The sequence below is a fragment of the Meriones unguiculatus genome, chromosome 8, assembly GCF_030254825.1.
Source record: "Meriones unguiculatus strain TT.TT164.6M chromosome 8, Bangor_MerUng_6.1, whole genome shotgun sequence".
Lineage (NCBI taxonomy): Eukaryota > Metazoa > Chordata > Mammalia > Rodentia > Muridae > Meriones > Meriones unguiculatus.
The window spans coordinates 69,803,229-69,830,547 of NC_083356.1; the positions used below are offsets into that span (position 1 = coordinate 69,803,229).

General features: G+C 51.8%; 1 protein-coding gene across 3 annotated transcripts in view; it reads right to left on the reverse strand.

Annotated features, from left to right (window-relative positions):
- Positions 1–2,747: 2,747 nt before the first annotated feature.
- The window catches only part of Fam163b (family with sequence similarity 163 member B), a 29,455-nt gene continuing 4,883 nt past the window's right edge, over positions 2,748–27,319 (reverse strand). The window contains exons 1-3 of one of the 3 annotated variants that reach the window (XM_060389747.1): positions 5,170–5,240; positions 4,208–4,323; positions 2,748–3,519 (exon numbers count right to left, since the gene is read on the reverse strand). In XM_060389747.1, the coding sequence (XP_060245730.1) occupies positions 3,109–3,519; positions 4,208–4,300 (504 nt within the window). In that variant the 5' untranslated portion in view covers positions 4,301–4,323; positions 5,170–5,240 and the 3' untranslated portion in view covers positions 2,748–3,108. Of the gene's footprint in view, positions 3,520–4,207; positions 4,343–5,169; positions 5,241–27,319 lie in introns of those variants that run through there. The other 2 variants (XM_060389746.1, XM_021651923.2) reach the window with 2 other exon arrangements.

Sequence of the window (27,319 nt, forward strand, 5' to 3'; positions counted from 1 at the left end):
GCACGCTGGGGTTTCAGTCACTTTGGGAAGAAATGGTGGGCGTTTCAGGAGCTTTGAGGCTGTACAGGGTCCTTTGCTGGACAGCAGGTGCAGGGATGGATAGGAAAAAGACAGTCGGTTATAGAAAGTAGACAAAAGGCAACCAGAAGAGCAGGGAGTGCACAAGGAGAGATACTGTGGGCAGCAGGACAGTGCTGAAGTAGAAACAGCATGAATCTCCAGCCATTTAAGCTGACCCGGGTCTGGAGCTCACGGCCAGGATGGAACTCAGGGCTGTAGAGATGCTGGAGGAGCAGAGGGAACAGGAAGGCTAGAAGATACAGGACAGGGCCACCAAGGTGTCATGTAAGGCCATCTACTGCTCTCAAGGACCATCCTCAGGGCCACGTACCTAGCTTCCCACATCAAGGGGGCTTCTTGTGGGTGCAGACATACAAGGGGCTACTGGGAGGGTGAAAGAGAATGGAAAAGAAAACAGCACTCATACGCACACCCACACACATGCACCCCCACACACATGTGCACACAGCGCCCAGGAGGGCAGGGAGGATAGGGCTGAATCTGAGATGGCCACCATCGGTCAGTCTCAGCACCCTGGAGGAGTCCTTTGGAGACGAGTAGTAGGGAGCCTGGTGGCTGTCTCCTGTGCTTTGGGGTCAGTCTGCCCAAAAAGCTCTGTTCCTGAAGGGCTTAGTGTTTGGGGGGAAACTGAGGCAGTGACACAGCCCAGGGCATTGTTGCTTCTGTGCATGCCTGTACACAAGGGCTGAATCAGAACAGCTGTCTCTGGAGATCTTATTTTAGTCCCTCAAATCCAGAAGTTAGCCGTTTGGGAGATGGTTGTACTTTAGCTCACCAGCTGGGCTCAGATAGAGCAGTGTCCTTGTGTCTCAAGAGCTGGGGCCTCTGCCACACCTGAGTCCCTCCACTCTCTTCCAGGCTCCTTCCCTTCCTTATCTCCTCCTCTCACTTCATCCCACGCTCCTTTCTTATGCACCTACCTATGCCAGGCTCTGCGTCAAGCATGCCACCAGAGTGGCTAGTTTCTGAGGTGAGTACCCGCTACACTGATGCACGCTCAGGGACAGTCAGCCACTTGTCCTCAAGCAACATAGCCCATCATATTCAGCCTCTTCTCCAGATTGGTTAACAGTGATTATGAAAGCTACTGAGGGCACTGGAAAACAAAGGCGGCTTGTTCTGATACCTCCCCACCCCACCCCCGCCTGAGAGCTGCTCCCAGCCCCTCCGGGTATAGCTGGAGTTCAGCAGCTTGAGGTGGACTCTGTCTTGTTCCAGGGAGGGTCTGTGCCTGAAGGTGCCCAGTAAGTCGGATAGATAAGCAGCCACACACCATGCTGTGGGAAAACAAATTTATTGGCTTTTACTCTTTTCAGGGTGCTGTGTGGGTCCCTGGCAGGTCCCATGGCGGTGTTGAGTGAGTGGTAGAGGTGGATGCTTAATTCACTTTGAAGATGTCTATGGATCTATACAGAGATGGTGAAGGTAAAAAAGAAAGTGGGGGTAGAAGGAAAAGACAGAACAGCCCAGAGAACCCCTCCCTACCTCACCCATACCCCAAGCAATGCAAGGGACAGATGTCATGGGGCAGAACGGGACAAAGGAATTAGATGGGAAAAGGGTAGGCTGAGGATTTCTGTGATTCCAAGGATGGATTCTGTTAGCAAGACCAGACTGAGGCAGGAAAAAGAAAAGGAGAAAAACTTCAGAATGCCAAAGACAGCTGAACCTCACTTGCATGGTTCAGCTGCCTGTAGAAAGAGTGGAGGGCCCTGCTGTGGTATCTGGCTCGGGGGTGGCCACTGTCCTATAGGAAGGCACCTTCACGGGGGCACTTCTCCCCTCTGGAGCTCCACGGCTGGGCCTGGGGATGAAAGAGGCCCCCAAGGGGAAAGGGCTCTTGAGGCTCTGCTGCCAAGAATGGTGCCTCTTTCAGAGCAGAGAACTGTACTCCTGATGGCTAGGGTCCTGGGCTTGGGGCACCAATTCCTCAGCCAGATGAGGACTTGGAGCAGCATGGGTAGAAAGGAGGCTTCCACACCGGGGCAACAAGCCCTGCCTGGCTGGGCCTGTGGCCTTATTCCAAGCAAGAAACAGGAAGTATATGGTCTATAGCTGGGCTTCTCCCCAGGGACCTCAGCTCCCACTGAGGGCCAGAGTTCAAAGGGTTTTCTGCAGCCAGCCCCCCATACCCAAACTGCTTGTACGGGGAGGCACGCACATGGATAGGGTGGCCTGCCTAAAAGTCATGGCAAGTCGAAGTCTCAGACCCGTAGCGCATAGCTGGGCCACCTCCAGTGCCCCCGCAACCTCACTGGATGTCTGCTGGTTGACTGGGTTTAGGGATAAGTGCCAGATGTGTAAGCTTTAGTGTCATCCCTCCCAGAGCTGTGTTCTCTGTGCCTATGCCTCTTCTCCCAGAGAAAGCAGATTGGGACAGAGCAAGCATCCAAGAACACCACTATCTTCTAACCAATCCCTTCTATAGGGAAACTTGTCCATCTTCAGGAGGCTAGGGCAACAGGCATCTCCAGCTTGGGGCAGATGCTTGGCACCTAGGAGTGTGAGACAGAGAGGCTGGGGGACGAAATGGAGAGAGGGTGGGAAGAGGGATGGGAAAGGGACAGAATATTTATTTGGTCCACAGTCTCTAAGGAAGGTTTACGCTTGTAGTGCCACTGGCAGCCAGTGAGGCCCATGCTCCCTTGAGCAGGTAGGAAGCCCAAGGCCTGGTGAGGGAGTGACAGGCTAAGACCACGAAACCAGAGCCAGACAAGTTGCTGGGGTTGACATCTCCTCACTTCCTGGAAACAGGATCTGGCCCCTGTGCCCCAACATAGCCTCACCTTACCCTCTTGTCCTCTGCCTCTCATCCTGTGCCAGTGGTCCCTACCCCCAGCTGCTACATCTGGTTCATTGGGCTTTATCCCTGTAGAGGGCCTGGGAGTTCCCCATCCCTGGAGCCCCTAGGACAGGGATAGACTTGGCTGAGCAGATGTCTGGGCATTGGGCAAGGGTGTGCCATGGGGATCTTGCCATGATCTCAAGACCCTCCAGGGCTGGGAGCCTGGGCAGAATGGAGGCCTGTCACACGTCGGTGCTCACGCTGCGGCTTCTGGAAAAGGCCTCACGCATGGCAGAGAGGCGGTTGGGGTTGAGCGCCTGCAGGCCCCCGAAACTTGTGGGGGGCAGCTCCACGTCCTCCTGGCTGATGCTTCTGTAAGCCACTCGGCCTCCACCGTTGCGCACACCCTCAAAGTCGCTGTCGTCTGGCTCCTGCAGGAAGAAGCTGGGCGGCTCGTAGTGGGAGCAGCTTCGGCAGAGGGCCCGGGCCTGCGGGGACTTCTGGCTGAAAGAGGTGGTGGCAGCTGGGTAGAGAGCAGGCCCGTTGGTCAGCACAAGGCTGCGGTTGGAATGCAGGGGCGGCAGGTGTGAGTGCACTGCGAAGTCGGGCTCCTCCTCGTCCTCCTCGGATTCGTCCTTCTTGCAGCAGTAATACTGTGGGCAGAGGGCCGGGTGACCACCGTGCATTGTCCACCAGTGTTGACTGGGGGGTGGCCCTCAAGAGTACAAGGTGGCCCTGCTCAGTCACCCCCACCTGCTCCACCACCACCAGACACTCCCCAAGACCACTTGTAGGGGAGGTCCCTACAATGCATCACTTATCTATCTCGCCCAGACAGCTGGAATGTAACTCTAACTTCCAATTTGCAGGCAGGTAAACTGAGGTATAGATAGTTAAGAAACCTGAAAGTGGCAGAGATAGATAAGCCATTTCGGATCCTACAGTTGAGTTATAGGCACTGGGTGCGTCTTGCACACAGGCTCCCCCTCTTCTCAGGAAGGCATGGGGCCTGGGGAACCTCTGAAGCTCAGGTGGGGACAGAGACAGAAGGCAGTGTGCTTAGCACTGCTGCTCTCCTAAATGGTGGCTGTGTGCCACTGGCTAAGTCCTTGACAGTCTCTAAGCCTTAGCCTCAGCACTGAGGGAGTTGGGCAGCTGGCCACTGAACTGCACAGAGATACCCCAGCCGCACTGCTGAGCATCTCCGCTGAAGTTGTCTATACCCTCCTACACTCCATCCCGGACCCTGGCCCTATCTGTTTTTGGGGGGCTCCCTCTGCAAAGCCACCCTTCAGATTCCATTCCAACCAGATCCCCTTCCCCACCCCTTGGGAGTAGTACCTGAAGCCGACAATAGCACAGAACAGCGATGATACAGAGCAGAATCACAGTTGCCAAGATGCCCCCAGTGATGACCACAGTCCCGGCTGTCATCCGCCCACCTCTCCATCAACAGCCTGCAACAGATAGCACAGGCTGCAGCATTGTTAGCATGTCTACGCAACAGCCACTACCCTACTCCACAAGACCAGAGGGAGGGGAGAAGGAAACACCCTAGAATGTGCACACCACAGACCAGATATCAGCCTTGAATGCGGCAGGCAGGAAGAGACCCAAGCCTCCGAGCCCTCCTCTTAGCCCGTTTCCCCATTTGCAAAAGGTGTCTGCTGACACTGAGGTTTGTTTTAATTTTTATGTGTATGGGTTTTTGTCTGCACACCATGAAGGCTGTGCTCATGGTGGCTAGAAGAAAGCATTGGATTGCCCTGGGACTTGGATTGCTGTGAGCTGCAATGTGGGTTCAGAGAACCAGGTCCTTTGGAAGAGCTGCTGGTATCCTTAACCACGGAGCCATCATCAATCCAGCACCTGACCTTAACTAGTCTGTCTCTATCTCTATCTCTGTCTGTCCATCTCTGTCTCTTGTTGTACGTGTCTCTGTACAGCGTCTTTGCACATGTGTGCACATGATACGTGAATGTGGAGGCCACAGGCCAACCTCAGCCCAGGTGTCCTTCCTCCAGCGATTTCTACCTTACTTTTGGAGACAGATCTCCTGAGCCTGAAGCTCACAGACGGGCTAGTTTGGATGGCCAATGAGTTCTTGTCTTTGATTCCCCAGAAATGGGGAAGTGGAACTCGGATCCTTGTGCCTGCAAGGTAAGCACTTTACTGGCTGAGCCATCTTCCTAGTCCAAAAGCAAAGCTGTAATACTCTTCCTTCCAGCCTAGCCTGACACTCCCACTTTAAAGAAAAATGTACCCAAAGCAGGGCATGGTGGCACATACCTGTGATCACATACCTGTGGAGGCAGGAGGATCAGGAGTTCAAAGTCAACTCCAGCAACACAGCAAGTCTAAGGTCAGCCTGGAATATACGAGACCTTGTCTCAAAAACAAACAAAAAGTAAGTGCCAAACCCAATTCAGCCAAATGCTGACTTCAGACCCGGCCTATCTGGCTCTTTGCCTATTTTTCCATATTTACACATTTTCTTCTGTAGTACAATTTCTGACATATCACACCACTTAACACAGACAATCCCTGTTACATATTTAATGGTGGCAAAATGCATAACACATAAATTTACCATCTTTACTGTTTCAGTGTAGCCGTGCATAGCTCTGTATTAGTGTGTGTGTGTGTGTGTATGTGTGTGTGTGTGTGTATGTGTGTGTGTGTATGTGCCATGTGTGTGGAGGCCAGAGGTCCACCTCCAACAGTTTTTATTAGGAGCTGTCCATTTTGTTTTGTTTTTTTGACTTAATTTTTATAACATCTATTTATTTGTGTGTATTTGGGAGTCAGCTCTCTCCTACCATGTGTGTCCCAGATGGAACTTGGGTTGTCAGGCTTGGCCACAAGGGTCTCCACCCACTGAGCCTTCTTGACGGCCTCTGGTGTGTAGGGGGCTGAGTGTGGGGTGTGGCACTGTTTGGTTTTATTTTGTTTTGACAGGTTCTGTCATTGGCTTGGCATTTGCCAAGTAGTTGAAATGGCTGGCCAGCGTGCCCCAACCCTGCCCCCACACCCCACCTGCTCATGCCCCCCATCCACTTCTCTGCACCTCCCCATTGCTGGGACTACTAATGTGCACACCACACCTGGCTTTGTGTGAGGGGGTGGCATGGGAGATAAAACTCAGGTCCTTCTGTTTGAACATAAAAGGCTTTTTTGAGTGTGCCATCTCTCCAGTCCTATCTTCACCATTAAGTGTCCAGTTTTAATACCACACATAGGTTTTCTTTCCAGAACTGTTTCATCTCATGAGACTGAAACAAACAAATTATTTTTATTCAGGAAATTTATATTTAGAAAAATATATTCCCAGTGATGTTGGAAATTGGTCTAGTACTGTGTAGTGGTAATTATCAGCCCCCAAGATGGCTGTCAAGCATACACCGGGCTTTGTTATGTAAACCTTGCTCTACCTAATTTAAAGTTGATTGGCTAATAAAGTTGCTGAAGCCTGTAACTAGGCAAAAGAGAAGTAGGCAGAACTTAGGTTCCTGCGCTTGGGGTCATGGCACTGGGAGGAAGAGAGAGAGAGAGGAAGCAGAGGAAAGGGAAGCCGGAGAGAAGGAAGTTGCCTCAGGACAGTAGGGACATAGCGTAGTGTGAGCACATGGCCACAAGGGCTGCCCTGATGGAACAGACGCAGCCCAGGCAGGAACAATCATGGCAAGTGACTTGGGATGTGTAGCTTGGAAACAGCAAAACAGCTGAGAGGCCCAGTTACTGCGCCTTAAAGCTTTTATAACTCTGAAAGGTCTCTGTCTCAATTTGGGAACTAGCTGTGGTGGAGAAGCCCTTTAGAGTCTAATATATATTCTGCAACACAGTGACATTAAGGGAAAGTGATGGAGAGGCCCCCGATGTTGCAAAACCAACCTTGATGACTTTTTCAGGATAAAGGCTTAGAAGACAGACTTCCACAGCCTTGATGGCATGAGCTCTTCATTAGAAGGAGCGTCCAGCCTCAGTGTGCCGCTTGCAGGGCTCGTCTCCACAGAGCCTGTGCTGATCCCAGCCGCAGCCTCAGGACACACACTCTCCCTCGGGCCTCTTTTGCAGGGTGACCATTCCCATTATGGCCTGTGTCAGCTAAAGACTTACTAGCTTCCCACAGCCCTTCTGTCTTTCAGGGCCTCCCCTGACTAGCCCTCTATAACCTGGGCAAGCCCATCTCCACTCCTAAGACTTCCTGGTTTTGTGAGGAGTATGGGAAATGACATGGAATACTTCAAAGGAAAGCTAGCATACATCGATCTACCCATAAACAGGGGGGACTCTGAGAGGACAGAAAATGCCTCCTCTCTGCTTGGCCTCCCCATCCTCTGCTTGGCTTTCCCATCCTCTGAGGCGCTGTCCTTACAGTGGATCTGCACACATTAGGACCAACTTGTGTTAGAACCTTTCATTCCAGAAAGCCTTAGCTCTTAATTGTTCTCCATTCCATGTGGCTAGAAAAGAAAGGGAATTGTTTATCTCACAGAATTTTCTGTGTTAGAGTTGGCATGTCTCCTTGTCATGGCTATTTGACACTAAGCTGGCCTTCTGACGCATCACCTTCAAGGCCTGAGTTTGTTCCTCTTCCTTGGATGTTGTGTTGACAATGGTTCAGTCCAGTTCTTCTATCATGGGATTTCCCTCCTGACTGTCACCTAGCTATTGTACAGCAAGTACAAAACACCGATTTCCCCAAAGTTTCATTTCTCTCACATTGTTTACTCAGGTTCTGCCAGATAAAGTTACAAAGAGCTTGCTGAGCTTGTGCAAAGCCTCATCCGAAGAAGACGCCCATGCCCAGTTCTTACTCCATCACTTTCTAGAGGAGACCTGGCTCCCTGTGTCTGAGGCCCACTGCAGCGCCCCTGAGGGACGTGTTTCTGTCTATCACAGCCATTATTCTGCAGTCAGTGTTCACGCTGGCTGAGTGGGGCCGTGGATTGGAGGCCTCTCCACGGCTGCTGCTGTGTCACCCCAGTGGCCTCACGAGCACTTGATGGAGTTTGACAGGAGGGTCCTCACCGTCTCAATGTTCACAGCAACCAGAGCATGGGGACCTATTATTATGAACTAACTCATTTATTAATTTGTGTAAGTGCCTCGTTTCCTTTAGACAGGGTTGCTCACTGAACCTGGCTGGCGCTCACTATTTGTGAGGCTGGGGAGCAAGACAAAGCAATCTCCCATCTCCAGCCCCCACCACCAGTGCTGAGGCTACAGGTGCATGGCCATGCCCCTGGCATTTTACATGGGTGCAGGGATTCCAAACTCATGGGTGCACAGTTCTTACCCACTCAACCACCCCACAGCTCAACCACTTTGGTCTTACTGTTTTCGAGGTGCAGCCTCATGCAGACCAAGCTCAATCCCCCGACCCCCACCCCAGTCCTTCTGATTCTACTTTCCAAGTGCCGAGACTGCAGGCAGGTACCATTTTCAGAAGTGGAAACCTAAAGCATGAGTTCCTGTTGATATTTTCACTTAAACTTTGGGATTCTGCTTTTACTTCTCTTTTAATAACCTGAATTTAACTTGCTTTTCCCCTTGTATCTGTAGCAATTTTGAAATGACGTGTTATTATCCCCAGTGAAGCCTTCTGAAAGTCTGCTGTTTATCTCTCTCTGTGTTTGCTCCTAGGGGATGGAGTAGACTTTCAAAGTCACCACAAATAATTCTTAACAGTGGTTCCCCACCAACTCCACATTCAGGTTCATTTTTCTTCTCATTTGCTTTTAATCTAAAATTTAATTAAAAATTGCTTTACAATAATAGAAAGTGCTTGTTTCTACAGACCACAGCATAAATCCAGGTGCATTTAAAGCCCTTTTTTCTTTCCTTCCTTCCTTCCTCCCTCCCTCCCTCCCTCCCTCCCTCCCTCCCTCCCTCCCTCCCTCCCTCTCTCCCTCTCTCCCTCCCTCCCAGCCTCTGCTCTGCCCCGGAAGCAATGATCTGTTTTAGGTCTGCATTTCTCCTTTCATGGTCTCATCCTAAGCACACACACACTTTTCCATTCTCTTCTCAAAGAAAGACGCTGCTGTCAAGTCATTCTGCTCCTTCGTTCGCTTTATGCAGCAGTCTGGCCCAGTGCTACAGTCTTAGGGAGCCCTTTGGATCCATTGTGGGGCTTGCCTGGTCTCCTCACACCCAGGCCATGCTCCTTTAGGTAGAAAAGCCTAAGATCACCCAGCTGGACCCTACAGACACCGTTGACCACCTTTTGCTGTCACAGAAACTTACAAGGAAATTCCCTGAGGTGCATATGTTTCCAAATCTCTGTTAAACCTGGCCAAAGCCTTGCTGGGATTTGGGTTCGTTAATTTTCTTCCAGGCGTGCATGACAGCGATTGACAGACGGGTGTTTTGCTTTCAACTCTCTGGGTCCAGGTGTGGAGGGTGTGTGTGAGGTGTTGCCACATACTTTGCAGCTGGACTTGGGAAGGTCAGGTGTCTCAGCAGGGTCAAACGGGGGGTCTGGGTACAGATGGAGGAGACATGGACATGTACTGTCACGGAGAGTCTTGCTCAGGCCATGCTGTAAGCCAGAGGCAAGGCTGGGACTGGAAGACAGACCCCAGAAGACAGATGGACAGACAGATGACAGGCAGGTCCAGACAGACCCAGAGCAACAAGGCAAGAGATACAGTCAGACACAGGGACAACTCCAAATACAGGCAAGTCCAGACAGCCCCAAAGTGCGAGACAATGGGGTGCAGACATGCTGAAGGCACAGAGAAGGAGCCCCAGGGACCCTACACATTCCTGGGCATGCTGCCTGGTGGCTCCAGCCCCTCTTGGCCTCTCAGGAGGCTGGGGCCGGCTGGCTAGCTGGCCTTGCTAGGGCTGCAAGCCTGCAGAGCAGGATCTGGGAGCAGGCATACAGTAGAGGTGGCTGGAGGGCTGTCCAGGTACGTGGCATGCTTCTCACAGTAGGGTGACCCCAAACAGGCAGTCACTGTGGCCACCGGACTCAACCACCCTGCTCTCCCTCTGTTGGGGTGCAAGAAACACTGATTTTCTGGCTCACTAAAGAGATTCCCCCAAAGCCCTCCTTAGTGGTCAGAGAAGCTGGAAAGGGTGTGGTAGACGTTGGAACCCTGATGCCGTAGGAAGAGGACTGAGAAGGGACCACCTGGGAGGTGGACCAAACCAAACAATGGAATTAGGAAATCTGATGGTCCCTGCTGGTCAACGGCCTTCGTAAAGCACATGGAGCAAGGGCTGGCATTTGTGGAGAGCAGAAGGAGCTGCAGAGAGGAAGAAATAGACACGATTTGGGAATGTCCTGATGCAGTCTCTAGGACCCTCTGAGCCTGTAAAGATGCCTCTTTAAGTGGGTTTCTGCTGCTCACACCCAGGACACATAGATAGCCCCATGGGCCACCATACCGATGGGAACTTGTTGCATTCAGAGAAGCCAAAGCAGAGGCAAGTGGCTAGCAAGCTGGACTTCAGTGCCCTGAATGGCAAGATTCAATGCAATGCAATGACCCACCCCACCACCTCATGTGCAGGCTCATTGCAGCCACAGGGCTGGAGCTGAATTCCATGCGCAGCGTATGCCCCAGTCAAGGGTGCCCCATGGATGCAGGGTTGGAGCTGAGGGAAGGAGAGGGCTCACAAGAGGCATGGCAGGGCTGAGGGGCCTCCTCAGGACAGGGAAAGGGATGCTCCATACAATGTACACAAAACCTGAATGACAGCCCAGCTCTTCCCCAGTCAGTCACCAGACAGGCCCAAATGCCTCATGCCTCAGTTTCCTCTCTTGGAAGGCTAGGGAAACACGGATGATTCTGTGGGGGGCAGGATGATGTCATACTATAGGCATGAGTCCTTCTTCGGGTGGGACTCCGAGGGATCTGGCCGCACTCACAATAGAGCCTCTCCCAGGTCTGAGAGACACATCCCTCGCTTGGCCCTCAGGACCCAGGCTGCTTTTTGCTGTTCCTTGGGGCCTGGGTCCTCTCCAGCGGCAGGCAGCCTGGCGGCATGGTGGGAAGGGTGCCAGCTCAGGCCAGGTGCCCAGGGCTGTCAGCAGCCGCTGCTCCAACACCCAGGCCATCCAGCTGGAGTGGCTCAGCATCGCTTTGCAGATACACACGCACCCACAATGGGCGCCAGGTCCTAGGGCTGGCCCAGCACAGCCACACAGGCCACTGGCAGCTTTGCTCACATCCAGCCTGACATCATCTATAGTTAACTACCAACAGTCTAGGGGTGACCAGACCTCCCTTGGCTCTATCCACCTGCTTTCCCTCTGGGATACCCTTTTCTCACACTTCCGCCTCCATCAAAGCCCAACATATGTTTGCTTAATCCAGAAAGCCTTCCTGAATTTCTTCAGTGTGTAGCACATATTTGAAAAACACCAGAAGGAACCATGATCCATGTTTTCAGTCGATGAAAGGAGGGTATGGACCAGAGGCCACTTCCTTCCACCTCACCCCACTGCCCTTAAGTTCTTCCCTATCCTCAAGGGCTGGGACTTTCCACAGCTGCACCCTCTACCCCACCACTGGTCAGAGGCCTTCTCCTGGGTCCCAGCTCCTTCATCTGCAATGCTGACTTGGTACAGTTTATCTAAAGGCTTCCCTCTACTCCACATTGTTTGATTTTTTTTTTTTTAAAAAACTAACCTGCCAGGGGTCTTGGTGATTTAATATAAACCAAATGTGAGGGCCATGAATGGAAGAAGTACCTTAGCACTGAGCCAAGGTGGCAGGGAAAGGGCTTCTGGTTCATTTGTTCTTGCCTGGAGAGGTTTCCCAACAGGTTCTGAGAAAAGCTAACCTGGGAACCTAAAAGACCAGGAAGGCTTTGAGGCTCAGTGATGGAGCTAGGTTGTACCCACTGGGAGGAGGAGCCAGGGAACTTTCTAGAGGAGGAAGAGGAGGCTTCTGGTCCTTGAGGGATGGAGAGGAGGAAAAGAGTCTGAGGGGCCCAGGACAACCTGGCAGAGACCACCCTACAGCCTGTCTGAAATCCCAAGGCAATTCTGCAGTCTTCTTATGCCAGCCACTGCAATTTGGCAAGGCTCTTGCTAAACTGTTGATTGCCCCCCTGGGACCATAAACCGGTTTACGGCCTTATAAACACGTGCTCCCCATCCCCATCCTGATTTCTTCAGGGACAGAATGTGAGATGGTGCCACTCTGTGGACCCTCCACCCATTTTTGGAATCTGTGAGGGGGGGTAGGGGTCTGGTGAGTGACAGCGTGTTTCCCATAACCCATGTCTAGGCAGCCTGCCTGGAGAATAGCCATGTTACAAGCTCCTGTTGTCGGGGGCTGGGACAAGGCAGGAAACACCTGGCAGCAGAACCAGACGCCTCCACCTGCCTCCTCCCGTGAGCTCCCTCCTCTGGCAGGAGCCCCCCACGTAGCTGCCATCTGGACTATGCATCTGGACTCCTTTAACCCACTCCTTTCTCTGCTCTCCTCACTGAGCCCACTTTGCCTTCTAGCCTTTGAAGGCTTTTGCGCTCGGCTTGTAACTCCAGCCAGTGCCTCACAGGATACAGGGCACACAGGAAGGTTTTGTGAAGGCTGGTGCTCTGGGCCAGCCTCACTGTGCCCAAGGACTTTCAACACCACAGGGCACCAGAATTGATAGCCTAGCACACAGCTGCCTGGGCCATGGTGGCGCAGCATGAGACCCTGAGACTTGCTAGTTTAATGAGGGTCTCTTCCAACCCAGTGAGGGCCCTGCTACTGTTCACTTGTAGATGGAGAAACTGAGGCTGGGATAGGGAGCATTGCTCTGTCTGGAAATCCAGGCTGGCTGCCTCACTGCCTCTTTTCCTTGCCAGAGTCTGGGCAAGGGCTTATGGGGACTCAGAACCCTTTCCCTCCCCCAAACACATCTGTCTGGTTACAAGTATTTCTGCTACCTGGAAGCCCAAGGGCCCTGCGGTCCTGAGTGCGCGGAGAATGGCTTGCAGGGTTCCTGTCTAGACCTCCTCTGCATTTGTTCCCAATTTCACGCTCTGCAGGCTCCCAGATTCCTGCGTTCGTTCAATAATAAATAGATGGGAAAGCGTTCAGCAGCTCTGTGTGGCTGGATTGGTCTCAGAGACACTAACCAGAGCCCACCACAAGGGGAGGGCTGACAGGAGACGGCTGGCTGGAGGGCAGCTGCCAGCAAGGTTGGAATGTGTCCCCCTGGCAGCACTAAGCCCCATGAGTGCCCCCAGGGCCCAGGAAGGTTTCCAGGGGCTTATCTGTAGAAGACCCCCAGAATATCTCACAACTCAAGGGGATTAATGCACCTAGAGTAGGGTTGGTTAGGGAGATGGTGACTCAGGAAACACAGGGCTGCCCTGAGCTTGCCTGTTTGGTGGCTTGCACTCCCAAAGGGTCCTCCAGAAGAAGCATGGGGACACATACATTCTACCAGCCATCTCCAGGGGGTCCTAGGTGGAAGGTCTTCTTGGACTCTAGCCAAATAAATAGCTCAGTGAGCCCCAGACCACTGAGCCGAGCCATGTCTGGTGGGCTGAGCTCATTTCACCCTAGGCTCCCCCTTCGTAGCAGATTCACCCCAGGCCTCCACATATTGCTTTGCAGAGATGACCTGACACATTCTGTAGGAATAAATGGGCCAGAAGGGTAAAACCATCCACTGAGCAAGTAGATTCTGATACACAGGGACTCTGAAACTATATACCTGGAAGGGCCTTCCTGGAGCTCAAAGTCTTTCGGAGTCCACTCTGGAAGGCCACATGCTGACCTGCTCCAACTGATGTAAAGCCAAAGAGCTGCACAGACAGAGGATTCCCAAGGCAGAAGCCCTGTCCCCACCCATATGGGAGTGGCTCAGAGCCTGCAGGACAGCCTATTAGGGGATGAAGATGGAGCAGAGAAGAAGCCAGGCATATCCAGGGTGAGAGTACAACCTGGAGAAGCCCAGGCTGAGAGGGAATCGGGAAACAGGAGGGAGCTGAGCTTCTCCACTTCTTGAGATCCCTCCCCAGCTGGGATTCCTCAAGGCTCATGGAAAGATCCTACATTCTGCCTGAACCCCAGAGAACCCACTCCCATCCCAGAGCCACAGTAAAGGGCCCAGGCTTGGGTTCAGAGAGAGTGAATGCTGGTTAGGCAGGGTACAAAGGAAATGATGTTGTGGCTGAGGGCTGTGCTGGCTCCTTGACTGGGTGGTTGCTGGCCTCAGGAGCATGACTGAAGCCTACTGGTCCCTGCTTTGGTGAGTTTACTCCAGGAGCCAGCCTAGACAAACTGATCTAGGACTCAGTTTTCTAGACTGGGGCCTTTATGTCCTTCTCTTGGGTCTCTGTGAGACAGAGAGAGATGGAGAGAACAGGAGGAGGAAGGGGGAGAGCAAGAGGAAAACTTGAGGGCTGGAAAGATGGCTCCACGGGTAACGTGCTTGCTGTGAAAGCAGGAGGACCAGAGTTTGGTCCCCAGTACTTACGTGGAAGCCCATGTGTGGTGGCTCGGTGTATAGTCCCAGTGCCGGGAGGGAGCTAGCCAGATAGTCTGGGGGAATCAGCAAACTGAAGGTTCAGTGTCTCAAGAAATAAGAGAGACACAATGTTAATCACACACACACACGCATGCACGTGCGCACACGCGTGTGCTCTCGTGAGTGTATAAAAAAAAGTAAAAGACATGACCTAGTGGGAAACCTTGAGCCTATTCCCACCTGATCCCCCTTTGCACACAATCGGGGGAAAAGTGAGATGTTTTCTCCTTGGGCTGAGCCACACTGGCAGTCAAGCCTGGAGCTGTGGCCTCAGGCTGAGGATCAGGCTACTGTGGGCTGTGACCGAAGTGAAGCTCAGGGGCTGAGCCAAGGGGCATAAGAGGGTAGAGCTCCCTCCCTCCTGTAGAGAAGGGTGGCTCTGCCCCACTAAAGAAGCATCTTTGCCTCAGTGAGGGGTGAACTGCCTGCAGGCTAAATGGGTAGGAGGAAGTGCATGGGGAGCACAGTAAGGGACAGTGTCTCAGTTAGGGCCTCTTTTGCAGTGAAGAGACCCCATAACCAAGGAAATTCTTATAAAGGAAAGCATGTAACTGGGGCTGGCTTTTAGTTCAGAGGTTTAGTCCATTATCATCATGGCAGGGAGCATGGCAGCATGCAGGTAGACGTGGTGCTGGAGAGGTAGCTGAGAGTTCTACATCCGGATTCACAGGCAGCAGGAAGAGAATGAGACACACTAGGCCTGGCTTGAGCTTCTGGGACTCCAAAGCCCACCCCCAGTGATACACTTCCTCCAACAACACCTACTCCAACAAGGCCACACCTCCCGACAGTGCCATTCCCTATGACTCTATAGGGACATTTTCATTCAACCTCCCACAGACAGGTTTCTGGGGCTGAGCTTACCTGCTGCTCAGAGTTCTCAGAGGTCCCCCTCCCAGCTCCCGGTGCTCTGAAACAGTCACACGCCTGTCCAAGAACATGCATGCAGTTGGCCCCCATCTCTGAGACTGGCTCTTCAACTGCCAATCTTGCTGATTCTAACCAAGTTAATATAGCCACTCTTCAGCAGGAAGATGCTCAGAAACATCCCAGGCATGAACAATCACCCAGCCTGGGCCTCTGATCTTGCCAATGTGTTGTACCACTGAACTTCCCAAACCCTCACAGGTCATCGCCTCACTCAAACATCCTGGCTGTATTCCCAGTGCCTCTTAGTAAACACACACCCCGTAGTTACTCTAGACACCAGGAGAGATGTCATATCCTCCACCACCTCCTGCGGTCCCCTGGGCATCCGGACAGAGCTGTTATTAGTCTATTCTGTACACAAGAAGTAGCACAGGTCGGAACTGGAAAATCACACACAGTCACACAGGAACGATACTGGTGACTGAGGGTAAGCAAGCTACCCAGAATGGATGTCTTCCTCACCCCCAGGTCCAGCTACCTGCAGGTGTGAGGACATGGGTACACTCTCCCCTCATCTCCAACTCCACCCCAGGAAAGACAAACAAAACTGGCTTCCCACCTGTTGGCAGTCCTCCGGCCACAAGGGGGCAGTACGGTAGCATGCAGTGTAGCAGTAGCACCTAGTCTGAGGATGGGATCTAACCTCTGCAGCCACAGTCCTCAGCTGCCTGTTCCCAGTCAAGAGAGCTCCCACCTTCCCCTTAAAAAACAAGTGCCGAGTTCAGCTTTCAAAAACCTTTTTGCTGCTGTTAGCTTTCTGGTTTTGTTTCCTTGTTTGTTTGTTTTTTAATTGCAACTTCCTCTCCCAAGAGCTCAGCCTAACTCTTGGTTCCAGCCTGGAATGTGGGTGAGGTGGGGCGAGGGAGTGCCAGGCCCAGATGACTAGCACAATCAGCATCCCATCTTTCAACCATGGGTCATGTCCAGTACTCTGCTCATGCCCACAGCATGTTATGTATGGCTGGAACACTTTCACAAAGAGAAGAGCAAAGGAGGGTGCAAGCACAGCCATGGGCTAAGTCCAGGTGCCTCACATTCAGGTCCCATTTTTAGCCCTCACTGACCTAAAGAGGGGCCCTGAGACCCCTGTGGCTGCACCCCAAGCACTCAATGATGTGAGTTCTCCAGGGCTGGTGACGGACCTGGTTCCTGACCCCTGTGTATGATGGCTGTAGAAAGGAAGGGTATCAACTTGGTGGGCAAGGAAAGGTTAGAGCAATTGCGTCCAAGCTGGGTGGGCATCCATCCTGTTAGTCTCCCCTGTCCTAGTCTAAGATGGATAGTGAGCTATGGACCAGGTCCACTCCCTCGGCTTACTTGAGCCAACTGGGCTTTTGGACCAGACACACCAACTCATGTTGCCTTTATTAGGCCTCTGCCTGCCCTACTACCTCTGCTTGACAGTCCTGGGGATGCAAGAAAACCCCCAAACCCTAGCTGGCAGCACAGCTCAGAACTCTGACCTCAGCCAGGAACTCTGGGCTGTGCTGAGGACTCCTCTGTGAAGGGCCCTGAGTGCAGAGTGGCTGGCAAAACATGTGCGGAACAGGGTTGAGAGAGCCACTGGACACTGTCCCCCATGCCTTTCAGGAAATGAGTCCACCGAGAGGGCCTGGCTCAGGGACTCATAGCTCTGCACCAGCATGTAGGCTTCCTCAGCATCCACACAAAGCCATGTAATTATGCCAAGACTGGGGCATTCTGGGCTGTCCTCACAGTCCTAGTACTTGCTTCCTGCTCCATCCTCCCTCGGCTACCCTGCAGCACTGCATTAGCGGCTGCCATACGTGGTGGCAACTGTGAGGTCATCAGTCTTGTAAAAAGCAGAAGGTTTGGCTATACCTTGGCCTTGGCCCCTGCACTGTGGCCTTTAATCTACCACCACGAGAAGCTTCACATCCACTTAGAATGGAGGCTCACTGCATACCAGGCACTGTTCTGGGCAGGAAGAAAATTACACTTAACCCAGGAGGCTCAGGTCCTGGGTAGCTGGGGGCAGTAACTGAATAAGACACATCCAGCCAGTGCTCCCGTTATCCGGCACCCTATCCACTAGCTTGTTACCTGCTGGAAACACTGCCAGCCAGTCCCTGACCATAGTCTGTCTACGTTTTCCTGGGGCTCTATGGCTCTATATCCTAGTGGCTGGCTTCTGAGTGGGTCCCCAGCTCTAAGAGGGTTCAGTGCAGTCAGCTCAGGGGCAACACTCAAAAAACCCTGTGCTAACCAAAGAAGCCAAGCATGGGGTTGGGATGGTAGTACACCATCATCTCCTGGGGATGGATGGATGGATGGATTTCACAGGGTCTCACATTTCCCAGGCTGGCCAAAGATGACCTTGAACTTCTGATCCTCTTGTCTCTGCCTCCTGAGCGCTGGGGTTAAGATATGTATTACCATCCCCAGTTCATGAAGGTTGAACTCGGGTTTTCCTGCATGCTGGGAAAGTGTTCTGTCAAGCCAAGACTTCCTCTTGCATACAGGGACTATGGATAGCTCTCCCTGCACCTGCACCTCAGGATGAAGCCCTCCCCTGGATTGCCTGAGGAGAGGCCTTACCATGGGGTACCCAGTAAATGAATTCATGGCTCTGGTGAGGGCCACATACCAGAAGGCAGGAGGAAGGAGGCCTGAGCAGAGCTGCTTCTCGTCCTTACCAGCTGTGTGTCATTGGGAAACCCTGTTGCCCAAGATATCTCAGTTTATTTGCCATTGACACTGGCATGGTGACAATTTAAGCCTTCACAGTACAAAGGCGAATGCCCTTGACACCCTACTAAAGCCTCACCATCATTCCTGGAACTGGAGTCAGTAACCTCATTTTGCAGGACAAGAAATCAGTTCCTGGACCAATGTCACTTGCCAAGGGTGCATGGCCAGGAAGAAACACAGTTGACAGCTGAGATTGGGACTAGACAGAGGCTGGGTCTGACACCATATCTGGGGCTGGGATCGGGCTAGGACTAGAGTTGGAGCTAAGTTGTGGCTGTGACTAGCACTGTTAGAGCTTTTACTTGGGGCTGAGGCTGAGGCAGGACCCCATGCACCACAGAGGTGCCTCTGCCTCTAGCATCTCCCAGGGCTTCTCATTTCTGTAGCTAAGGATCCAGTCAACCACTGAGCGTAGTCATGGGTCTCTGGTTTGATACTTGGTCCGACCCTGGATCTGGGTGGAGGGCTTGGAAAGAGTGGGTGGGAACAGATATAAGTAGAGTGAGAGCTGAGTCCATTTGAATCAGTAAGTCAGGAGGGCTTTGGAAAAGGGGAAGGCTTCAGCCAGGCCAGGGGATGGATGGAAGTAATAGCGGTCAGGTGGGAGCGGATACTGTCACAGGAGGCAGACCAGCTGGGAAACAAACAGGCCCCTTCAGCCGTGCACAAAACCACACCTGTGTGGTGTGCACCAGGAGTGGGCTTTAACCACGCCTACCACCCCAAGGGACCGTGTGCTCCAAGCAGTCCATGCTCAGGCCTGTGAGCATCATCTTTCCCCTCACTCTTCTGGACACCTTGACATATCTGTCTGGGTATCAGAAAGACTTGAACAGAAACCTAGACATTCCTCCTGTCCTTGTGTCCTGGTACCTCGCCTTATTTTGTTTACTGTGGCAGGATCTAACCTGGCAGCTCAGGCTGGCCTAGAACTTTCTGTGTAGCCCAAGTTGGCCTTAAACTCAGGATCTTCCTGGTTCATCCTCCAAAGTCCTGGGATGACATCAGTCCTGGTTCAGTCCCTCATTTTAAGACAAATACGGTACTCTTCAGGTAGCCCCTCTCCGTTGGCTGACTGTGTGATGAGCACTGGGATGTGTTGGGTGTCTGCTGATAGGCAGGGACATAGTCCCTGCTTGTTGAGCCCCAGGGAGCAGGGCGGTTGAGCAGGCTAGACACAACCCTAGCTGAGGCCTCAGGTGCAGCCATGGTCTGGCAGTGTTGAGGTCTTAGCAGTGCCACTGACTTCCCCTCTCTATATATACTTTTTTGCAAAGTCCGAGCTCCGAACAGGCCTGTCTTGGTCACATTCACGTCCCTGAGCCAGCACAGGTGCAAGAGGTGCTCTAGGCCAGGTGTCCAGTTCCTGGGGGGTGGGGGTGGGGGGTGTTCTGTTCTCTGTGTTTAAGAATTGACAGGCTGCCGCGCACACTTTCCAGAACAGCCCCCTTGGTCTTCTCTGCAGCAGTCCTATTGTCCCCACCAGGCTCTGAGCACAGAACTGCTGCTGGTCCTAGGCCCAAACATCTGTGTTCCTAGGCTCTCCGTGGTTGCCCTCCCTTCCCATCCCCACCCTATGTTATGCTTAGAGGCTCACTATCCCCCAGGACTCCTCGAACTGAAGAAGCTTATTTCTCAGCCTGCCAATCACAACTCTAGTATTTTTTTCTTGCCGTGGGGACTTCAGCCCTGAACTCCCACCAGTTCAGCTTCTTATTCAAAGGCTGGATTCAGCCAGTTCCTTGAGACAGTCTGCCCTGGATCCTAGCCTTGCTCCCTCCTCTGGAACCCAGCAGCATTCACTGTTCATGCCATACACTCGGCACCTAAAATCTGCCTACAATTCAGATGAGATCAGGCACTTTGAGGGTATTAAGGAAATAGACATCCAAGCAGCACCCTTCCATACAGCAGCTCCTGCCTCCAGGTTCCTGCCCTGTTTGAGTTCCTGTGCTGACTTGATGGACTACAGTGTGGAAGTGCAAGCTAAATAAGCCCCTTCCTCCCTAACTTCCTTCTTGGTCATGGTGTTTCACCACAGCAAGAGAACACTTAAGATACCACCTTTGTGTGGTTTTAGTCTTGAGGGCAGTGTGAACATACTAGGGAGAGGAAGGAGGAAGAATGGAGAAAGAAGAGAGCAAGGAGAGGGCAGGAGGCCCTGAAGGTAAGGGGTGATGTGGGAGAGAGCATTCCACAAAGAATGTGACAAGCATGAAGGCCCAAGGCAGGCAGAGCTCTATGGATCATTAGAAGAGTCATTCTGGAGCTGGGAGACAGAGCTCAGTTGGGTGAAGAGCTTGCTGTGTAAGCATGAGAATTGACTTTGGTCCCTAGCACATGAGGAAAACCTGCTCATGGTGACACCTGTCTTTAATTCCAGTGCTAAGGAACTAGAGACAGAAGGATCTTTGGGGCTTCTAGGCCAATCAGTCTAGTGAATTCCAGGTTCACTGAGAGAAGCTGTCTTGAAACAAAAATCCCCATTATGTAGGAAGGATCATAATTCCTGGAATACTGGAAAGTTCTGAAAGGTTTGGGCTAAAAGCTGCTCTGGCCTTACTTCACAGAATTGTCTTCACTGTAGGTGGTTTGCTTCTCTGACATTAGGTGATTGTCTCCTGGGCACCACACGTCATGGATTTTTACCTGGTTGGGAGGGTAGGTATTTGTGTATTTCAATATGTTCTTGTGCCAGTGAGAAGGATCAGTGACTAAATGTGCTTGCTGGCTAGCCTGATGGCCTAGCTGGCTCTGTAAGTTGTCCTTTGGCCCTCACAAGCACACCTTGTCACATGCGAACACGCACACACATAAAATAAATAAATGTTTAACAAAAACAGTTTCCAATCTGGATAACAATGATAAACATTTAGATCCCGAAAGCTCAACAAATTGCAAACAGGAGGGGCTTAAAAGAGACAACAGCCAGGTACATTTACTACAATATCCAGAGAGAGCCTGAAAACCACAGAACAGGCACTCAGGAAAGGAGGCAAGGACGACAGCAGACTTTGGCAGGTGACAGTGGCAGAGAGGAGATAACAGAATGATGGTGTCAATCAAACACAAAGACAGCGCACCAGCTTGGAACTTATTGCCCAGAAAAGAACAAAATCCCCTCCAAAATGAATGGTAAATCTGGGGTGACTTTAGGAATGCCTCCCCACCTAAGCTGAAAGGTCCCAAAGTACAGGGCCACAGCACAGCCAGACACCGGTTTGGACCTGATACCAGTAGATTTTTCACGTTTACTCTAGTGGCCCAAGGGCAAGGGATGATGTCCAGGTGAACCAGCCTAGGGCTTCCCGGGAGGGCTTGAGCCTCCCAGAGTTTGGCATGCACTCTGCTCACATAGCAATTGGTGGTATCTGCAATTTCAGGGGATGCCCAGGCTGAGGGCAGTGTCTCTGAGGGGTTCTCCACCCTGAACACCCTCACAAAAGCAATGTGGGTGGGGAGTGAGGGTGCTGCGCACAGTGATACAAACATGCCCTTGTTCTCACCCATCATTAAGGTATATGAATGGAGAAGAAACCTGTCAATCTTCTCAAAAGTCAGGAAAAATACATTTTAGTTGTTCATAAGGTCCCTTGTAGTTTCCATGGCTACAGAGGTGCCCCAGGTAATGGGATGAGAAGGTGGTGCTGTCTTCAGCCAAGCACATGACCCTGTCACTTCTATGCTGGAGTAAAATCTGTATATGCTCCAAAGTTGACACTGGGATCTCAGGCCAGAGAGTCCCAATCTGGCTTTTTTCATAGGTGGGAAACTGGGGACAGGCAGCCACGTCACTGTAAACAGCAGAAGGGTACCATGAACCTCAAGTCTTCTAGGGCCACACCGCAGGCTGATCAGAGAGGGGCACTCTGCGACTCTCATCCAGCAGAGCCCTGGTCTGGTGAAGAGCAGGGCTTGTGCCCACCTGTATCCCAGGCCCTTTTCTCCCTTTCACTTATATTCCTTGTCTGCTCATATTCCTTGCTTATATTGCTTGTCTGCTTATATTCCTTGTCTGCTCACTGCCTCTCTCCTGGCTGGACTCACACACTCCTCCATTCTTGCTCCTTAGAGCTTCACCTGCACTAAGTCCTTGCTTCCACCTGCCACCATCTCCCCGGAACCACCATAGGCCTTACCATTGCCTCAGGATTTAGACTGTCCCTGTGGGGAGCTCTCTTGACCACTGCTTATCTGCCCTCTGGGCACCCTCTCAGTACAGGGCCCTTGTACTATGTGTAATGGCCTGGGGCCCCGTTCCAAGCCTGTCAGGAGCTCTGTAACCAGTGACAACAGGCAGGGTAGATCTACCTACCTGCCCGAGAAACTTCTCCTTTCCCTTGCTTCTTGCACACCCAAGCTCTGCTGAAAAGGACATGCCTCACCCTGCCTCCTCTCCACCTCACCTCCCTCCTGACTTCTTCTTCCTCGTGAGCCACGACTTTGTCTGGATTCTCACGTGGACACATCAGCAGGACTGGAGTGGTCCTGAGCCAGCAGGGGCTAGGGGGATCCTCAGTCCTCCTCCTAGTCTCCTTTTCCCCAGTATCTGTTCAAGTCTCTGCCAAGCCTGGGAAAGCAATGCCAGCAATTAACTGCATGAGCATTTACGGAGTGCCCACTCTGTGCCAGCCATCGTGTTTTCCCCAGCCATTGGTTTTTACCAGCTGTGTCTGCCACAGTCATTCCCTCTGCTCAGGCTGGGGGAAAGGTGAGGAAAAGGATCCTATGTCTTATTCCTCCCCATCACTTCTCTAGATCAGTGGAATTGGGGCAGACCAAACAGCAGGTGCCAGCCATGAGTTTTCATCTCTGTATGACCTGTTCATGATATCACATCTGGAGTGCTAGAGCCAGGCCACTCTTAGGAACTATCTAAAATACAGACCCAGTCAGCTCCCTTTCTCCCCTATTATGGACCTTGTACTACCATGGTCACTGCAGAGTCTTATTTTGGTGACTTTGGCCTCAACCATATGACTTACCCAAAGAAACTGAGGCAAAAGGGACCACATCCCAGTTCTAGGCAAAGTCTTGAAGAAGTATGCATTATGCACTCCTGGGATTCAGAGAGTGTGCTGAGAAAGCATATGTTCACAGGCTGTAGCTATGAAAGAGCCCTGAGAACCTGAACTGGACACCCACAATGAGTGGGACAGCCCCAGCTACTTATAGGCCTGCGGGCAAGAAGAGCTATTTGTTGCTAAATGTCAGGACGGCTTGTTGCACAGTCACTATGCCAATAACTGATTGACACAAACATGAGCTATCAGCCTTGCTACTCAGCCTGAGACATAACAATAAAGCAAGGCAGACCAAGAGAATGTCCAGTGGCTCTTTGTTTCCCACAAGGTGGGCTTGATGAAGCTTCCCTAAGAGTTGGTGGTCAGAGAACAGAAGGGTGCCATGCTGTTGAAAGCTAAGTGAAAGCGGCTCTTCCAGAGGCATGGGATCTTCCGGAAGCCTGCATCACATGCCTTCAGAATGGCAGCTAGGCAGTGTCTCCAAAGCTGCTCCTTCCTGTCCCGTGTCTGCAGAGGGCACAGGGTAAGACTGGGTGTGTCTCTGGGTGTATGCCTGTGTGTACATGTGTATCTCTGCATGAGTGTGTTGTTTTCTTGTAGTGTTAGATAGAACTCAGGGCCTCCTGCATGTAAAATGAGCACTCTACTACTGAGCTACATCCCTTCTGTGTGCATATGTATCGTGTGGATGATGCTTCTGTGTGCCTGTTATATGCATGTACCTGTTGTGAGTTTGCATATGCGTGTTTTGTGTGTTTCTGCATGTCTGTCTCCATGTGCATGTCTCAGTTTGTATCTTCTGTGTGCATGTGTATCTGTCATGCGTGTACATGTGTGTCTGTGTTTGTCACTAAGTGCATGTCTCTGTGTATCTGCTAGGTGTGTGCCATGTGTGTTTCATGGGTATATTTGTGAATGTCTCTGTGAGTGTCCATTTGTGTGTCTGCATGTGCATTGTGTCTCTGAGTGTATCTGCTGTGTGTAAGTCTTCCATGTGTGCATGCATGTGTTTAAGTGTGTCCCCATATGAATGTCTCTGTGTGCCTGTGTGTGTGTTTATGCTTGTGTCCCCACAGGCATGTCTCTGTGTGCCAGATGTGCTTTTTGTTTCTCTGTCTACTGTGTGCATGCCATGTGTTTGCATGTATGTACTTGTGTATTTGTGTGTATGTGTCTGCCTTTGACCCTGTTGTGCATGTCTGTGTGCATGTTTGTCTAGGCATGTGTCCTCAAGTGCATGTCTCTTCATGTGCCTGCTGTCTGTGTACATGTGTGTTTGCATGTGTCCCTGTATCTGTGTCTCTGTGTATGTATCTGACGTGTGTGTGTGTGTGTGTGTGTGTGTGTGTGTGTGCGCGCGCTGTATTGCTGACACACAGGAAGAAAATAGGAACAGAGTGGGGTCCAGGGTTCCTGCCATCCAGTGGATATCAGCCAGCCTTCTCAGCAGTAAGGGAAGGGCTACAAGTCCTCTAACACCAAGCTGAGTCTCTGCCTCCTTTTCTTCCCTAGCAGCACTTCAAGTCTTCTTAGAAGTGGACATATGAGGTACCAAGAAGGCCCCACCTGCATACACACCCTATAGGGCCAAGCCCTGAGCACCAGAGTCCTGTGCTGTCTGCCCAGCATGCAGCCTCGGTTTCACTGGCACCTTTGTCTCCTCCCTTAGCTGACTGGCATGGCTCGTTCCCCCTGGAGCACCCTGACCAGCACAGACCTGCCAGGAGCATTTTCATTTTAAGAAATGGGGCTCAAGCCGGGTGCAGTGGTAATCCCAGCACTCAGGGAGGCAGAGGCAGGAAGATCTCTGTGAGTTCAAGGCCAGTCTGGTCTACAAAGTGAGCCCAGGACAACCAAGGCCACACAGAGAAACCCTGTCTCGAAAAATCAAAACCAAACCAAACCCCAAACCACCAAAACCAAACCAAACAACAACAACAAAATGGGGCTCAACTGGATGTGGTGACACACATATTTAATATAACTACTTTTCCAGACTGCCTGGGCTACCTGCTAAGACCTTGTCTCAAAGACAAAATCAAACAAACAAACAAAACCACACACAAGACATAAAAACCACCAAACGAAATAAAACAGGATTTGGGGATTTTTGAAGTAAGCAGAAGCATCTTGCAGATTAAATAATCTCCACAAGTCTTAATGGTCGTGAAATGGCAGTGTTGACCCCAGGGTCTGATGGGGTGAGTTGCCCTCCATCAGGAATGCTGAAATGAGACAATAGGCCCTGGGGACCTACAGCCAGGCAGCTATATCCTGCGATGCTCCTCTGTCCTGAGGACACTGGGCAGGGATGCCCTCAACGGGAGTCTTTCCCAAGGCAGATGCCACTTCTGACTCTAACAGTGGGTATCCTGATCTGGAGGCCATTCAGGGACACACACTAGCCACTGCACCCTCCGGAAGATGGGGTTGACCCTCATTCCACATGGAACGACCATCGTGTCCCAGGCACTCTACTGGCTGCTGGGGTTGGAGCAGCCGGTAGAGGAATGAGTAATGAGCAGCACCTGGCTCAAGACCTCCCAGCTTCGATGCAGACAAGACTAGAGGGAAACAGACCTGACACTGACAGGCAGCAGACAGTAGGGAGAAGACTCCCAAAGGAAAGGTCTCAGAGAGTTCCAGAGATAGCACAGAAGCCAGCATGCAGAGGTAGGTGACAGGCTGAGGTTGAGAGTATGGATCCATTCCATACAGGGCTCCGTGGGCTGCAGCAGGGTGTCTGAATTTCAGTAGGGATAGCATTGGTTTTAAGTAATGACTTTCAGCCACACATGGCAAGGAGGCTGGTCAGCAGCCTCTCTCCTTGATCCATGCCCAGAGACTCCAGAATCCACTGGGCTCCTACAGGGCCGAGGATCATCCCTGGTGACAGAAGGGGAAGCCACGCCTGTCTTTATATGCCAGGAAACTGGAGCAAAAAGAGGGTCAGTCACCTGGCTATTTTCACCAGCAGGCCCTCGGTAACTTCTAAGGGTATGGTTGACTGCAGACCCTATCTCTTCCCATGCCTCCCACTCTTTTCTCTTCTTTTGCTCTCCCTCTCCCCAGCTCCTGATCAATGAAGTAGGGCTTCCAAGGAGAAAGCAAGACACAGACCAGTGGGAACAAGAACACCTACGAGAGTGATTTCCCAAGGCGCCATGCCATCGACAACCTTCTGCATGGAGTTGTGTTTTGTAGAGGGTGTCTCATGTGGGAAGCCTCATGAAGGTAAAAATCACAGACTGTATTCCTTCATTTTGTAAGTAGGTTTATGTGGAGCTTCCCACGTAATGAGTGTTTTAACCAAACAAACGCTAGACACAGGTAAACACCAACAGCCCTTACGTCAACCACGTGGCAAAGACAAATGCATTTTAGAGAAAGAGACACAGACTGCCCCCCACATCCCTACCCCATATTCTTCCCAAGGAGATGTGACCACGGTCTCTACATATAGAGGGATAGTGCCAGCCCTGGGGTAAGCCAGCCTGGACTGGGGGGCTCTGGAATGGGCTCATTCCAGAAGAGGAAAAGGAACCCTAAGTGGGTGTCTGCCTATAAACTGGAAAAGTGAACATCTTTATTTTGCCTTAGGAAAGTTCCTGGATGTTCCCAGTGAGACTGTGTATGCCAACCCTGAGTGAGAGGATCTGGAAAACACAGTATAAATATTACATTTCAAACCCTATAAGGTGAGCCCAGACATGCTGCGAGGAGTTAATGGTACTCCCAGTGTCCTCCTCACTGCTACCCAGAGCTCTGTAGCCTTGCCCTCCGCACCTCCTGCTGCTCCTAGCACACTGAAAACAAACAAGAACTAAGGGGGCGTGCTGCTAAGCATGATGGGTGGTCCAGCAGCAAGTGAGATGACTGAGCAGGGATATGTGGGAGCCTGCAGTAGGGTCCTGCGGCCAGCACCAGGAGAGAGAGGTTGGCCAAGCCTGCCTTAGGAACCAAGTCAGAGGAGATGAGGTTTCAATTACGCCCATAGAGACCCAGTTAGAAGCCAACGGGATACCCGGGAGTAGCCCCATCTGGTACTTTCTTTCCCTCAGAGAAAAACCAGGGATATTTCCAGAGCCAGCAAGCATTCTTAGATGGCCCCTCTCGTCTCCAGCGACAGCAGCAGTGTCTGGCCTGCGTGCAGTACCTGCTCCCTTGACTATATATGTACCCAGAGGAACTCGGCTGATTCTGCATTCAGGGTGCTCTCCCTGGCTGCTCCAGCCTGAGGTGATTTCCATAGAATTTAGAGTACCTGCCTTCGTGCCTCATGCTGCCATCCACACAGAAC